This window comes from Ovis aries, chromosome 15 (genome assembly GCF_016772045.2).
Source record: "Ovis aries strain OAR_USU_Benz2616 breed Rambouillet chromosome 15, ARS-UI_Ramb_v3.0, whole genome shotgun sequence".
NCBI classification, from domain to species: domain Eukaryota; kingdom Metazoa; phylum Chordata; class Mammalia; order Artiodactyla; family Bovidae; genus Ovis; species Ovis aries.
The window spans coordinates 1,112,050-1,125,542 of NC_056068.1; the positions used below are offsets into that span (position 1 = coordinate 1,112,050).

Here is a 13,493-nt window from a genome sequence, read left to right on the forward strand (position 1 = left end):
GATTAGAATTTTTTAAAACAAGGAAACATATGTAAGAATCTTTCGAAATCCAATTCTAAACCCAGCCAAATTATCAATCCAAAGTTAAAAGTACTCATCTTCTTAAATACAAAAATCCCCAAAAATTTACCTCCCAATATAAACTCCTTTTTAAAATATATTTATACACAAATAGGTAAGAAATAAGAATAAAAATAGCTGTGAAAAGCAGAGAAGCTAAAGGCAAAGGAAAAAAGGAAAGATATACCCATTTGAATGCAGAGTTCCAAAGAATAGCAAGGAAAGATAAGAAAGCCTTCCTCAGTAATCAGTGCAAACAAATAGAGGAAAACAACAGAATGGGAAAGACTAGAGATCTCTTCAGGAAAATTAGAGATACCAGGGAACATTTCATGCAAAAATGGGCTCAATAAAGGACAGAAATGGTGTGGACCTAACAGAAACAAAAGATATTAAGAAGAGGTGGCAAGAATACACAGAAGAACTATACAAAAATGATCTTCAAATAATCACAATGGTGTGATCACTCACCTAGAGCCAGACATCCTGGAATATGAAGTCAAGTGGGCCTTAGGAAGCATCACTACAAACAAAGCTAGAGGAGGTGATGGAATTCCAGTCGAGCTATTTCAAATCCTAAAAGATGATGCTGTGAGAGTACTGCACTCAATATGGCCATAGGACTGGAAAAGGTCAGTTTTCATTCCAATCCCAAAGAAAGGCAATGCCAAAGAATCCTTAAACTACCACACAACTGCATTCATCTCACAAGCTAGTAAAGTAATGCTTAAAATTCTCCAAGCTAGCTTTAACAGTACGTGAACCATGAACTTCCAGATGTTCAAGCTGGGTTTAGAAAAGGTAGAGGAACTAGAGATCAAATTCCCAACATCTTTTGGATCATCGAAAAAGCAAGAGAGTTCCAGATAAGCATATACTCTGCTTTACTGACTACATCAAAGCCTTTGAGTGTGTGGATCACAACAAACTGTGGAAAATTCATAAAGTTGGGAATACCAGACCACCTATCCTGTCTCCTGAGAAATCTGTATGAAGGTCAAGAGGCAACAGTTAGAACCAGACATGGAACAACAGAGTGGTCCCAAATTGGGAAAGGAGTTCATCAAGGCTGTATATTGTCACCCTGCTTATTTAAATTCTAGGCAGAGTATGCCACAAGAAATGCTGGACTGGATAAAGCACAAGCTGGAATCAAGATTGCTGGGAGAAATATCACTAACCTCAGACATGCAGATGACACCACACTTATGGCAGAAAGCAAAGAAGAACTAAAGAGCCTCTTGATGAAAGTGAAAAAGCTGGCTTAAAACTTAACATTCAGAAAACTAATAGAGGGGTAAACAGTGGGAACAGTGACAGAATTCATTTTTGGGGGCTCCAAAATCACTCCAGATGGTGACTGTAGCCATGAATTTAAAAGACACTTGCTCCTTGGAAGAAAAGTTATGACCAACCTAGACAGCAGAGACATTACTTTGCCAACAAAGATCCATCTAGTTGAAGCTATGGCTTTTCCAGTAGTCATGTATGGATTTGAGAGTTGGACCATAAGGAAAGCTGAGCACCAAACAATTGATGCTTTGGAACTATGGTGTTGGAGAATACTCTTGAGAATCCCTTGGACTGCAAGGAGATCCAACCAGTCTATCCTAAAGGAAATCAGTCCTGAATATTCATTGGAAGGACTGATGCTGAAGATGAAACTCCAATACTTTGGCCACCTGATGGGAAGAACTGACTCACTGGAAAAGACCGATGCTCGGAAAGATTGAAGGCAGGAGGAGAATGGGATGACAAAGGATGAGATGGTTGGATGGCATCACTAACGTGATGGACATGAGTTTGAGTAGGCTGCAGGAGTTGGTAATGGACAGGGAGGCCTGGCGTGCTGCAGTCCATGGGAACGCAAAGAGTCAGAGACACGACTGAGCAACAGAACTGATGTCTGTTTTCATGGGATACTTTGTTTGTGTGTGTGTGTGTGTGTGTGTGTATACATATAGGTATACATATACATATACCTATATGTATACACACACATATATATACATACACACACACATATATACATATGCCCACATTTTTACATATATATATTTAAGTTCTGTATACTGAGAGAAACCAGAAGCACCACAAGACAATAGCCATGTGCATGCCAAGCATCCAGATTCTAGCTTACAAATACCATTCCAAAAGGAACCAAGACTCCCTGAGTATAAAGCTTGGGAAAATACAGAATTAGCCTGGAGCATCTTCAAATGCCAAAAAGTAAGAAAGATGGGGAAAAAAGATTAGTGTATGTTGACAGGACACAAGAGCCCATCTGAAAGAGTGTCCAATAGCTAAAGCTGGAACAATTTATTTGAGCAACAAAACAGATTATCAAAATAATGTTAAATTACAATTCAAAGGAAAAAAATGAGTTCATACTGATATAAATGATTTAATAAGTTCCTACTAATATAGACAACTGAATAAATAAACAAACAAATGGGGGACAAGGGACAAGTCTTTATGGAACAATTCCAATTAATAAATGGCAGAAAGAATGTGGGAAACAGGAAATCACCATGAGGACACTATAGTTACAATAGCTGCAGGCAAGAACCACTGGCAAATGCTAAAACTACTGGACAAACATTAAAGAGAAAGGAAATAGTTGTAGAGCCTCTCCTAAAATTTTACTGATTTTAGTAAGTGGTAGCTTTAACATGCCCATAAATTCTTTGACACTCTTTTCGCTCTCCAAGAAGCAAAACGTAACTCCCTCTCTTTGAATGTGGGCTGGACGTGGAGACTCACTTCTACAAAACAGTGAATGGAAAGAGAAAAATATTAAGCTGATAGTGGAGAAACCTGTAAGACACTATCTTAACCAAGTGATCAGGGTTAACATCACCAGCTCAGGTCATATTGATGGCATATACTACTAACAAGCTATGAGAAGGGCAATTCACCTATAAGGAATATTCTTTCCCCAAAACCAATAACCCTAGTCTAATAATGAGAAAACCCAAATTGAGAGATATTCTACAAAATATCTGACCAGTAAAATTCAAAACTGTCAGTGTCTTTTAGGAAAAAACTGAGACACTGGCATAGGCAGAAGACAACTTTGAGATCATTTTAACTAAAAGCAGTGTGGTACCTGCTCAATGTATAAGAAAAATGACATACCTTTATGACCTGGGGTTCTAGGTATATATTGTCAATAAGTCCCCAAAGCACAAATCTTAAAGAACAACATATTTGACTGCTGCTGCTGCGTCGCTTCAGTCATGTCCAACTCTGTGCAACCCCATAGATGGCAGCCTACCAGGCTCCCCCGTCCGTGGGATTCTCCAGGCAAGAATACTGGAGTGGTTTGCCATTTCCTTCTCCAATGCATGAGAGTGAAAAGTCAAAGTGAAGTTGCTCAGACGTGTCATATATTTTACTATGAACATTAAAACTAAGTATTTCTATCATCAAAAGGTCCTGTCAACAGTCAAAAGACAATTATTGATTAGGAAAAAAAATATATGTGTAACAAAGGCTTGATATGTAGAATATAAAAATAGCTCCTGCAAATTCAACATGAAAAGCAAAAACAATCCAAATTTTTTAAATGGACAAAGGATATGAACAGAGATCCCAAAAGTACAGTAAAAATCTGAGAAGTTACTCTATTAATGAGGGAAATACAAATTAATACAATAATGTACAGAAAATTCAAAGAACTACAACTGCCAAGGAAATAGCTTACAATGAAGAGAAGATGACTAACTGTTTATGTGTTCATGCATCCTACATAGGAAATGTTATATATCACAGACACAAGGAAACATTCACTGAAGCATTCAAATATACTTACTTACTAAAACCAAAGTTAACTGACTGGTCGCTGAGAATTTCAAACTGTACAGGACGATCCCCCATACAATATTTTCTTAATAACTCGAGGCAGGTATGTAATGTTTTTCTTGAGGGTTTATTTTCATGAAAAAGATCACCACCTAACAAAATAAAATCCACCTAATCAACAGAAAATAGTGTGAAAATTAGTATGTTTTATAGGTAAAAATTTTAAAACTATAGACCAAAGAGAGAAAAAAATTTTATAAAAGATACCATTACATGTGGAGATTTAAACTTTCATATTTTATTCATTTAAAGGCCCTTCCAATCTGGTTACTAATCTGATTCGCACTTAGGTTCCCAGGCCACCTTCAAAAAGCCATCTTCAAATTACTATACCAAGTCTCTAACTCATGCTACCAGAAGTGATTTCTTTTCTTAAAGTTATCCAAATCAAACATAAACTTTGCACTTTAATAAAACCTAGAGTACATCATGAGAAACGCTGGACTGGAAGAAACACAAGCTGGAATCAAGATTGCCAAGAGAAATATCAATAACCTCAGATATGCAGATGACACCACCCTTATGGCAGAAAGTGAAGAGGAACTAAAAGCCTCTTGATGACAGTAAAAGAGGAGAGTGAAAAAGTTGGCTTAAAGCTCAACATTCAGAAAACGAAGATCATGGCATCCGGTCCCATCACTTCATGGGAAATAGATGGGGAAACAGTGGAAACAGTGTCAGACTTTATTTTTGGGGGCTCCAAAATCACTGCAGATGGTGATTGCAGCCATGAAATTAAACGACGCTTACTCCTCGGACCAACCTCGGACTCCTATGACCAACCTAGATAGCATATTCAAAAGCAGAGACATTACTTTGCCAACTAAGGTCCGTCTGGGCAAGGCTATGGTTTTTCCAGTGGTCATATATGGATGTGAGAGTTGGACTGTGAAGAAGGCTGAGCATTGAAGAATTGATGCTTTTGAAGTGTGCTGTTGGAGAAGACTCTTGAGAGTCCCTTGGACTGCAAGGAGATCCAACCAGTCCATTCTGAAGGAGATCAGCCCTGGGATTTCTTTGGAAAGAATGATGCTAAAGCTGAAACTCCAGTACTTTGGCCACCTCATGCGAAGAGTTGACTCATTGGAAAAGACTCTGATGCTGGGAGGGATTGGCAAGAGTTGACTCACTGGAAAAGACTCTGATGCTGGGAGGGATTGGAAGCAGGAGGAGAAGGGGACGACAGAGGATGAGATGGCTGGATGGCATCACTGAATCGATGGATGTGAGTCTGTATGAACTCCCGGAGTTGGCGATGGACAGGGAGGCCTGGCGTGCTGCGATTCATGGGGTCGCAAAGAGCTGGACACGACTGAGCAACTGAACTGAATTGAACTGATAGAAGGAATGGTTCAGTGGTAAAGAATCTGTCTGCCAAGCAGGAGACCCAGCTTTGATACCTGGGTCATGAAGATCTGCTGGAGAAGGAATTGGCAACCCACTCCAGTATTCTTGCTTGGGAAATCCCATGGACAGAGGAGCCTGATGCGCTACAGTCTATGGGGTCACAAAGAGTCAGAGACAACTTTGTAACTAAACGACACCATGCAAGGAAGAGCTGATTCAATCCAAATTACTCACGTGATTCATTCAACAATGATTTTGACTTCCTATAGGCAGTGACAGCTCAGGAAATAGCCATCTACAAAACAGATCACGTCCCTGCTCTCATTGAATACAATGTTCCATACCTCATACTGAGTATGATGAATAAAATATGACCCCTATTCTATTCAAAATCCAGTGGAAGAGAAAAACTGCTATGCATCTAAACATAAGTCAAACTCTGAATTTAGACAGGAGGTATGTACCAGGAGAAGAGCTATTACCAGAGATAATCTCTGGTATCAGAAAGACTCATCACAGGGCATGGCACAGCATACACTTGTTTAACAAACATCTGCTCTTCCCATCTTCCTATGCACTGTCTTCCTCCCCTTTAAAGCCCCAGACTCCCTTTCCCCTTCTCCTTAGATCAGGATGGCAGATAAGCCTCCATTACCTCACTGCTGGGTGTCTCATATTTTTGTGGGGCTCCTGCATGGGAAATATCATGGACAGATGAGCCTGGCGGGCTATAGTCTGTGGGGTCACAAAGAATTGGACGCTACTTGAGTGACTAAACAATAACAACACACATATGCAATTTTTTAGTCTATTAATCTGTCTTGCGTGCATGCTAAATTGCTTCAGTCGTGTTCGACTCTTTGCTACTCTATGGATCATAGCCCACCAGGTTCCTCTGTCCATGGGATTCTCCTGGTAAGAACACTGGAATGGGTTGCTGTGCTCTTCTCCAGGGGAGCTTCCCACATCTCATGTTTCCTGCATTGGCAGGTGAGTTCTTTATCACTAGTGCCACCTGGGAAGCCCTTATCTGTCTTATGTTAACTTAATTATCAGACAAGTCAGAGAACCTAGAAGGGAAGAAGGAAAAGATTTCTGGCCCCTACACTAGTCAGAGAGACTACAATTAAAATTTAACCTAGGTCTTCAAAACTAAACATGATTTGAGCAAAGGAAAAAAATGATCACAATCAAAGCCATAGAAAAGACAACTTAAGTAAACATTTTTATAAGGAAGGGGAAGGGAAAGAGCTGTTTAAAAGAGTTTTGGAGGTTGGTTACTCAAACATACAAATGTGCTTAATACTACTCAACCGAATCCTTAAAAATGGTTAGGGTGGTATGTTTTATGTTATCAAGAGCAAAAAAAAATTTTTTATTATCTTTAAAAACTGGTATGTGACTCTAGTAATCACTGAGAACACAACTTGCTTCTGAGGTATTCCTGCCCTACATGAATCTACTCATGAGGAAATGTCAGACATATCCAATCGAGGAATATTCTGCAAAAATAATTACCTGTGACCCTTCAAAAATGTCAAGGTCATGCTTAGAGAACAAACGTATGGTTGCCAGGGGTTAAGGATGGGGGGAAAGGATAGTTAAGAGAGTTTGGGATGGCATGGACACCCTGTTATATTTAAAATAGATAACCAACAAGGACCTACCACAAAGAATAGGGAACTCTGCTCAAAGTTATATGGCAGCCTAGATGGGAGAGGAGTTTGGGGAGAGCACATGGTGCTCAGTGTCTGACTCTTTGTTACCCCGAGGACTGTAGCCTGCCAGGCTCCTCTGTCCATGGGATTTCTCAGGCAAGAATACTGGAGTGGGCTGCCATTTCCCTCTCCAGGGGATCTTTCTGACCCAGGGATAGAACCCAGGTTTCCTGCATTGCAGGCAAATTCTTTACCATCTGAGCCACCAGAGGACTCTGGGGCAGAGTAGATACATTGAGTCCCTTCACTATTGACCTAAAACTATCACAACTTTATTTAAAAAAAAAAAAAGCCAGAGTCATGAAAGACAAGGCAGACTGAGGAAATGTCCCAGATTATAAGAGACTAAAGAGACATGACAACTAAACGTGAAATGTAATCCTGGGCTGGGATCTAACATCACTGACCTGCCCCCAAACTGCAACGACATCTGTTGTGGGGAAAACTGGCAGCATCTTAGAATTGCATGATAGTACTGGAGAAACATCAGTTTCCCTGGTTTTGACAAGTGCACTCTGGTTACACATGCAATTTACTCTCAAATGGTTCAGAAAAAGTGTGTCTGTCTATGTGTTTACGTATGGAGAGAAAGAGGATAAATTAAATGTAAAAGTATAGGAAGGGCATCCCTGGTGGCTCAGATGGTAAAGTTTCTCCCTGCAATGCAGGAGACCCTGGTTTGATCCCTGGGTCAGGAAGATGCTCTGGAGAAGGGAATGGCAGCCCACTCCAGTATTCTTGCCTGGAGAACCCCATAGACAGAGGAGCCTGGGACTACAGTCCATGGGGTCAAAATAGTTGGATCCAACTGAGCGATTAAGACACAAATACATATTCACACACACACACACACACACACACACACACACACACACACACACTCAGTGTAGGAAAATCTCAGTGAAGGGTAAGAAGTTATTTGTACTATTCTTGCAATGTCTCTTAAGACTGATATTGTTCCAAAATTAAAAGTTTAAAAAAAGAAGACTCTGAAGAACTAGAGAGTACAGATTAGGCTGATAGAACTAAAAAGTAGAGATAAGGCTGGTTAGAAGGCTGCTGCTACTGCTGCTGCTAAGTTGCTTCAGTTGTGTCCAACTCTGCGCGACCCCATAGATGGCAGCCCACCAGGCTCCCCCGTCCCTGGGATTCTCCAGGCAAGAACACTGGAGTGGGTTGCCATTTCCTTCTCCAATGCATGAAAGTGAAAGTGAAGTCACTCAGTTGTGTCCAACTCTTAGAGACTCCATGGACTGCAGCCTACCAGGCTCCTCTGTCCATGGGATTTTCCACGCAAGAGTACTGGAGGGGGGTGTCATTGCCCACAATATAGAGGACTTAATAATCAGGAAGAATTTAGGCTTCAGTAAGAAGAAGTAGACACAAAAGATGGGGGAAAGTAAATATAACATGCATTTGGAGGTACCAGCTTGGGCTTGTGGGCAGAAGAGGACAGTTAGGATTAAAGAGTGCAGGCAGAGGAAGCAGAAGGAAAGGAAATGACACAGTGAAGGAAAAAAAAAAGCTTGCGCTCAGGGAAAGACATAGTTCTTTAGCACCTAAGCATAGAAAAGGACACAAACAAACCTCCTTTGACTGTTAATTTCTCTGCCTTCAGGGTAAAATAAGACGATACTAGACATTCCCTCATTCATGAACACATTTATGAGAGTGCCTCCTGCTCGGCAGATCCTTTCGCCGTACTAGGATACACATGAGCAAACAGAAAAGAATCTTCATTCTCATGTAATTTATCTTCCAGTGGAGAAGAAAATAAACAAGTAGACAATCCAATAAATTATTTCAGATGGTGCTATGAAAAAATGAATGAGTACTGTGGTAAGACTGTTTGGAGTTATCAGGGAAGACCTCTCCAAAAAGATAAAACCTGAACTGAGAAGTAAACCTGACTAAATCAAGATGCTCGGAGCAGGAAGAGAACCAGACACACAGAGGTCCCAGAGTAGAACACACACTCCGGTGTAGATGGAGCACAAGCCAAGCACGGAGAGTCAAAGGAAATGAAGTCTAGTAGGGGCCAGATTATATTGAACTTTGCAGTTTAATTTTTACTCTAGATTTAATGGAAGGCCACTTAGATTTTGAAGCAGCAGAGTGCCATGATCTGATTTATGATTTTAGAAGTTCACTCTGTCTGCTATACTGTAAAAAAGAAAAAAAAAAAAAACACCTAAGGTGACCTACTAATGTGACTTCCTTGGTGGCTCAGATGGTAAAGCATCTGCCTACAATGCGGGAGACACGGGTTCGATCCCTGGGTCGGGAAGATCCCCTGGAGAAGGAAATGGCAATCCACTCCAGTATTCTTGCCTGGAAAATCCCATGGATGGAGGAGCCTGGTTGGCTCCTGCATTGCTGGTGGATTCTTTACGACTGAGTGACTTCACTATCTAAGGTGAGCTACTGTAGTTCAGCAAAATAAGGTAGAAGTTTTGAATTAAGTTTATAGACTCAAAGGCAGAAAATAGTGGGAAGGATCCACTCATAAATATTTAGAAATATGAACTAAAGGACTTGCAGAAAAACTGAACAGAACTCTGAGGAAAAGTTGAAGATAACAGTTGGCAAGTCACTCGAATTTATGTTTATTCCCCAGCTGTCTTCTGGGCTCTAAATGGACATTTTATCTGTCTGCCAAAAGGTTTCCTTGAATATCCTATTGGAACCTCCAACTCAAATGGCCTAAATCAAAATCCATCACCTTCCCATATAATGAAGTATGTAATAAGGAAGTGTGAAAATAAGAAAGAAATCTTCCTTATTTAAAACCTACTTCTATTACCGGTACCACCATTCACCCAAACTTAACACACTTCAGAGATACTGTCATCCCTTCTCCCTCATCTGCATCTCCTAATCAAAGTATGCAAACCCTATTTTTGTTAATAGTTCTTGTATTCACTTCCTTGTTTCCATTGCAAACCACCACTGTAAAAAAGCCTCAAACTTATTTTGACTTCATGCTAGACTTTGTTGCCAGAAGACTTTCTATTAATTGGGTACAAACTCCTCAATCTGGCATTTGAAGCTCTCACTGAAGCTCAAACCACATTTCTAGTTTTTCAGCCCTCTTTCTCAAACAAGACCCACCAGTGAGCCAACACAGCTGCTATATCTCTTCCAAGCCCAAGTTAAATGCCACTTAATTTATCTCATCTTACTGTCCTATTCTAAATGTGATCTCTTCTACCTCTAATCTCCCAGGAAATACTATTTATAATTTTCTTATGGCTCTTATCCCATATGACCTTGCATCTGAGCATTTAGACATTTATCCTATCTTACATACTGATTTGCCTGCTGTATGTTCTTTGAAAGCAGAAACTATGACAGTCATCTTTACAGTTCAAATAGAAACATGCTGCACTCAGTAAACACTTCATCAATTTTCATAAATTTTACAGACTATTTTCAAAAATCACTCCTACTTGAATTCAGGGAATAAGGCACATGAAATCTGATCTGGACTTTTAGCATACTTATATTTAAGCAGACAATCTGAGCACAAGAACATACAAAACAAAACTCTAAGAGGAAAAACAGTAAGTACAGGAACTTGGTAGAAATTGCAAAAATGCAAACCAAACTCACATCATTTTCCTGGGCAAGTCTTAAAATTTCATCAAATGTTACAAATGTATCATTTCCTCTCACGGCATCTTTTTCCATAAATCCCAGATGAATGTCCGTTGCAACCAAGATTTTAAATGTGTTTTCATCATCGCTGTATTTAAAAAGAAGAAACACTTCAATATAATTCACTGAAAGAATGTTCAAGTAAACTGAACATCTAAACTAAACTAAATTTTAAAAAAATCTAAACTAAATCTCTAAATAGCAATTATGAACTAAAATCATTTTTCCAGCTCGAAACAAGATCTGAAAATTTGAAGCATTCACTAGTTTATTAACATCACAATCTTCCTACCACTAATACAATGTAGAATACATACACACTTTTTAAAAGGCTCTGTAACTGCTTCAATATATAACCGTGTAACAAGCAGTTTTATACACTCATATGTAACTTGGATTTGAAAGTTTATTTTCCTAATCTGTTTCACAGCAAAAAATCTAAGAGAATTTGATCCCAGTATCTAAATTTGCTATTTATTTATTTTGTACTTTTCCAGGGAAATTAGAATTAACTAGTTAATTTAAAAAGCACTCCTCTTATTTTATAAGCAGATTTCTATTCTAATAAGCTAGTAACTTACATCCAGGTCCTGCTTGACTACTCTCTACACAAAGTTAGCTTCCCATTAACAAATCTGGCCAAGTTTATAATGCCATTTAAATTTGGTAGTACCCCAAAGATTCAATACTGTCATGTGATGCAGCAATATGATAAGTTATTAACACTCTCTTAAACATGTGACTTTTTAACTGTCTTTAAAATAATTTGGTATCTCTGATCTCATCTCAACTCACATGTAAAGAGGTTAAGTATTATTGTTTCTGAAAAACCAGAAGGCTAAATACCTTTATCATGAAACAGAATGGCAGAAATGGTACTAAAAGCCAAGATTAAAATTCAGGCTGTTTTCACTAAAACATACGAACTTAAAAACAAACTTTTATATATCTCTAAAATTCAAATCTTTATACACAGGAGAATTCTCCAGAAAAGATGTCTCTTCAGAAACTTCAAAATGATAAGCACAGTTCTGACTACTATATACATACAGATTAAGTCAGAATACTTTCAAATCACATTACTATCCAGACTTCCACAATTTCTAAAGTATTTTCACTTCAGATTTTTCATTTAAATATGAAAATTTATCTGAGAGTCATTTTAACTTGATGATACAAATGAAGAAATTGGGGTGAAGTTTAAAGGCTTGCTAAGTTGCTCAGCATCTAACAATACTACTCAAGAAATTAAAACCAGGATGAAAGACTCCAAGTTGGAAGCTTTTCCCACATTACTTTTCCTAGTTCTTTTATTTATTTTCATTTTAGTCAGATTCATTTGCAATTTATTCAGTACTAGGGCAATTTATCCCTCTAAAAATGTGCTCTAAAAGACTTGCATTAGCTAGTAAGACTTAGTTCAAGAATATTTATAGCTTCAATAGTTTAAGACAAAAACCTAAGAACATATATTTATACAGCAATATGCCAATCTACTGCAAAACCCCAATCTACAGCTGCACATTATCTTTAATTAATAAACATACAGTATGAATTGTTAACCATTCCAAATACTTTTTGTAACGACCAACACTTGTGTTCATGCAAGCTCTTTATTTACTAAACAAGTTTTCTTTTATGGTGATCATAGACGATAAGGCTATTTGATAGAAACCCAAACCAACAAATATTTCGAAAGAAAGGCGCTTACAGGGCATCCGCAGGACTCATTTCTATGGTCAGTCCACCTCCTCTGAGACCAGTTCCCTCTCCAAGTACCCTTGGGTCCGGTGCTGAAATAGGTCAGAAAACTCACTCGATTCCAAATTCTAAAACAAAATTTTATTTAAAACATATTTTTTAAATGCAGACTGGCAATTTTGGAAGAGTCTCATTTTCACTTAAGCACCTACTATACATATTTATTTTTAATGTTAACAACAACAAAAAAATAGCGTGTCTCCAGTGCCACTCCTTTTTTACCACTATAATTAAACTCTCCTAGCTCCTTTTGCGTGCGCTGTGGGAAGCTAATGTTTGTTAAATGAATGGGCAAAAGACTCACACAATACTTCCGGTTTAGCACACAAATAACTGAACAGAAATGTTTTAAGTTGCATGTTAAGGGCTACTCTGGAGCCTACGGAGATCCTGTATTTCCTGCTTAAACAGAATTATTTTAAAGACACGGGCTACTTTTGAAAGGATAAGAGGTCCACGTTTGAATAAACAAAACACGTCGTTGAAGGAAAATAGCCGGAGGAGCCTAGTGGGCTGCAGTACACGGGGTCGCAGAGTCGGACACTACTGAGCGAGTTTACTTTCACTTTCACTTTTGAGGAGGAGAGGCTGCCACCGTGGAACGACCCCTCCCACGCCAAGATCGCCGGTTCGGTGAGGATCCCAAACCTCAGCGCGCCCGCACCACAGAACTCCGCGGAACCTCCAAGCTCCTCCCGAGCCCACTCGGCCCATTCTTCCCACAAAGTCAGTCCTCTCTGGGCTTCCGCCCGCGACGCCACAGACAGAGGAAGCAACTCGCAAATTATCCCACACCTGGACTCTCCACAGCCCCACCCTGGGGACCCGAGGCTGACTTTTACCCGGGAAGAAGGAGGGACAATCGCGACAAGAAGAGCAACAGCACCCCACGGGATGGCGTCTCAGAACCGGCTTGTTGGTAAACCTGAATTAGGCGGGAGAGTAACAGCTTCTCCTTCTCTCGCGATACTTCATTGATGACGAAAGCGCTTCAACCCCTCTCAATGGCTGTCGAGTGCCGCGAGGTTGCAAGAAAAGTTGCAGCGAGGCCCCGCCCTCGTACAAGAGCCAATCCTGAGTAGCCGA

The 13,493-nt window shown here is 39.5% G+C and overlaps 1 protein-coding gene across 5 annotated transcripts in view; it reads right to left on the reverse strand.

Annotated features, from left to right (window-relative positions):
- MRE11 (MRE11 homolog, double strand break repair nuclease) overlaps nt 1-13,354 on the reverse strand; it is a 78,261-nt gene extending 64,907 nt beyond the window's left edge. For 2 of the 5 annotated variants that reach the window (XR_009596573.1, XM_012095281.3), the window contains exons 1-4: nt 13,250-13,354; nt 12,358-12,475; nt 10,602-10,734; nt 3,875-4,035 (exon numbers count right to left, since the gene is read on the reverse strand). Coding sequence is in view for 4 of the 5 variants with exons in the window: in XM_012095281.3 (XP_011950671.3) it covers nt 3,875-4,035; nt 10,602-10,734; nt 12,358-12,377 (314 nt within the window). In the remaining variant the exon portion in view is untranslated. Of the gene's footprint in view, nt 1-3,874; nt 4,036-10,601; nt 10,735-12,357; nt 12,476-13,249 lie in introns of those variants that run through there. The other 3 variants (XM_012095282.4, XM_012095283.4, XM_012095284.4) reach the window with 3 other exon arrangements.
- Nucleotides 13,355-13,493: the final 139 nt, after the last annotated feature.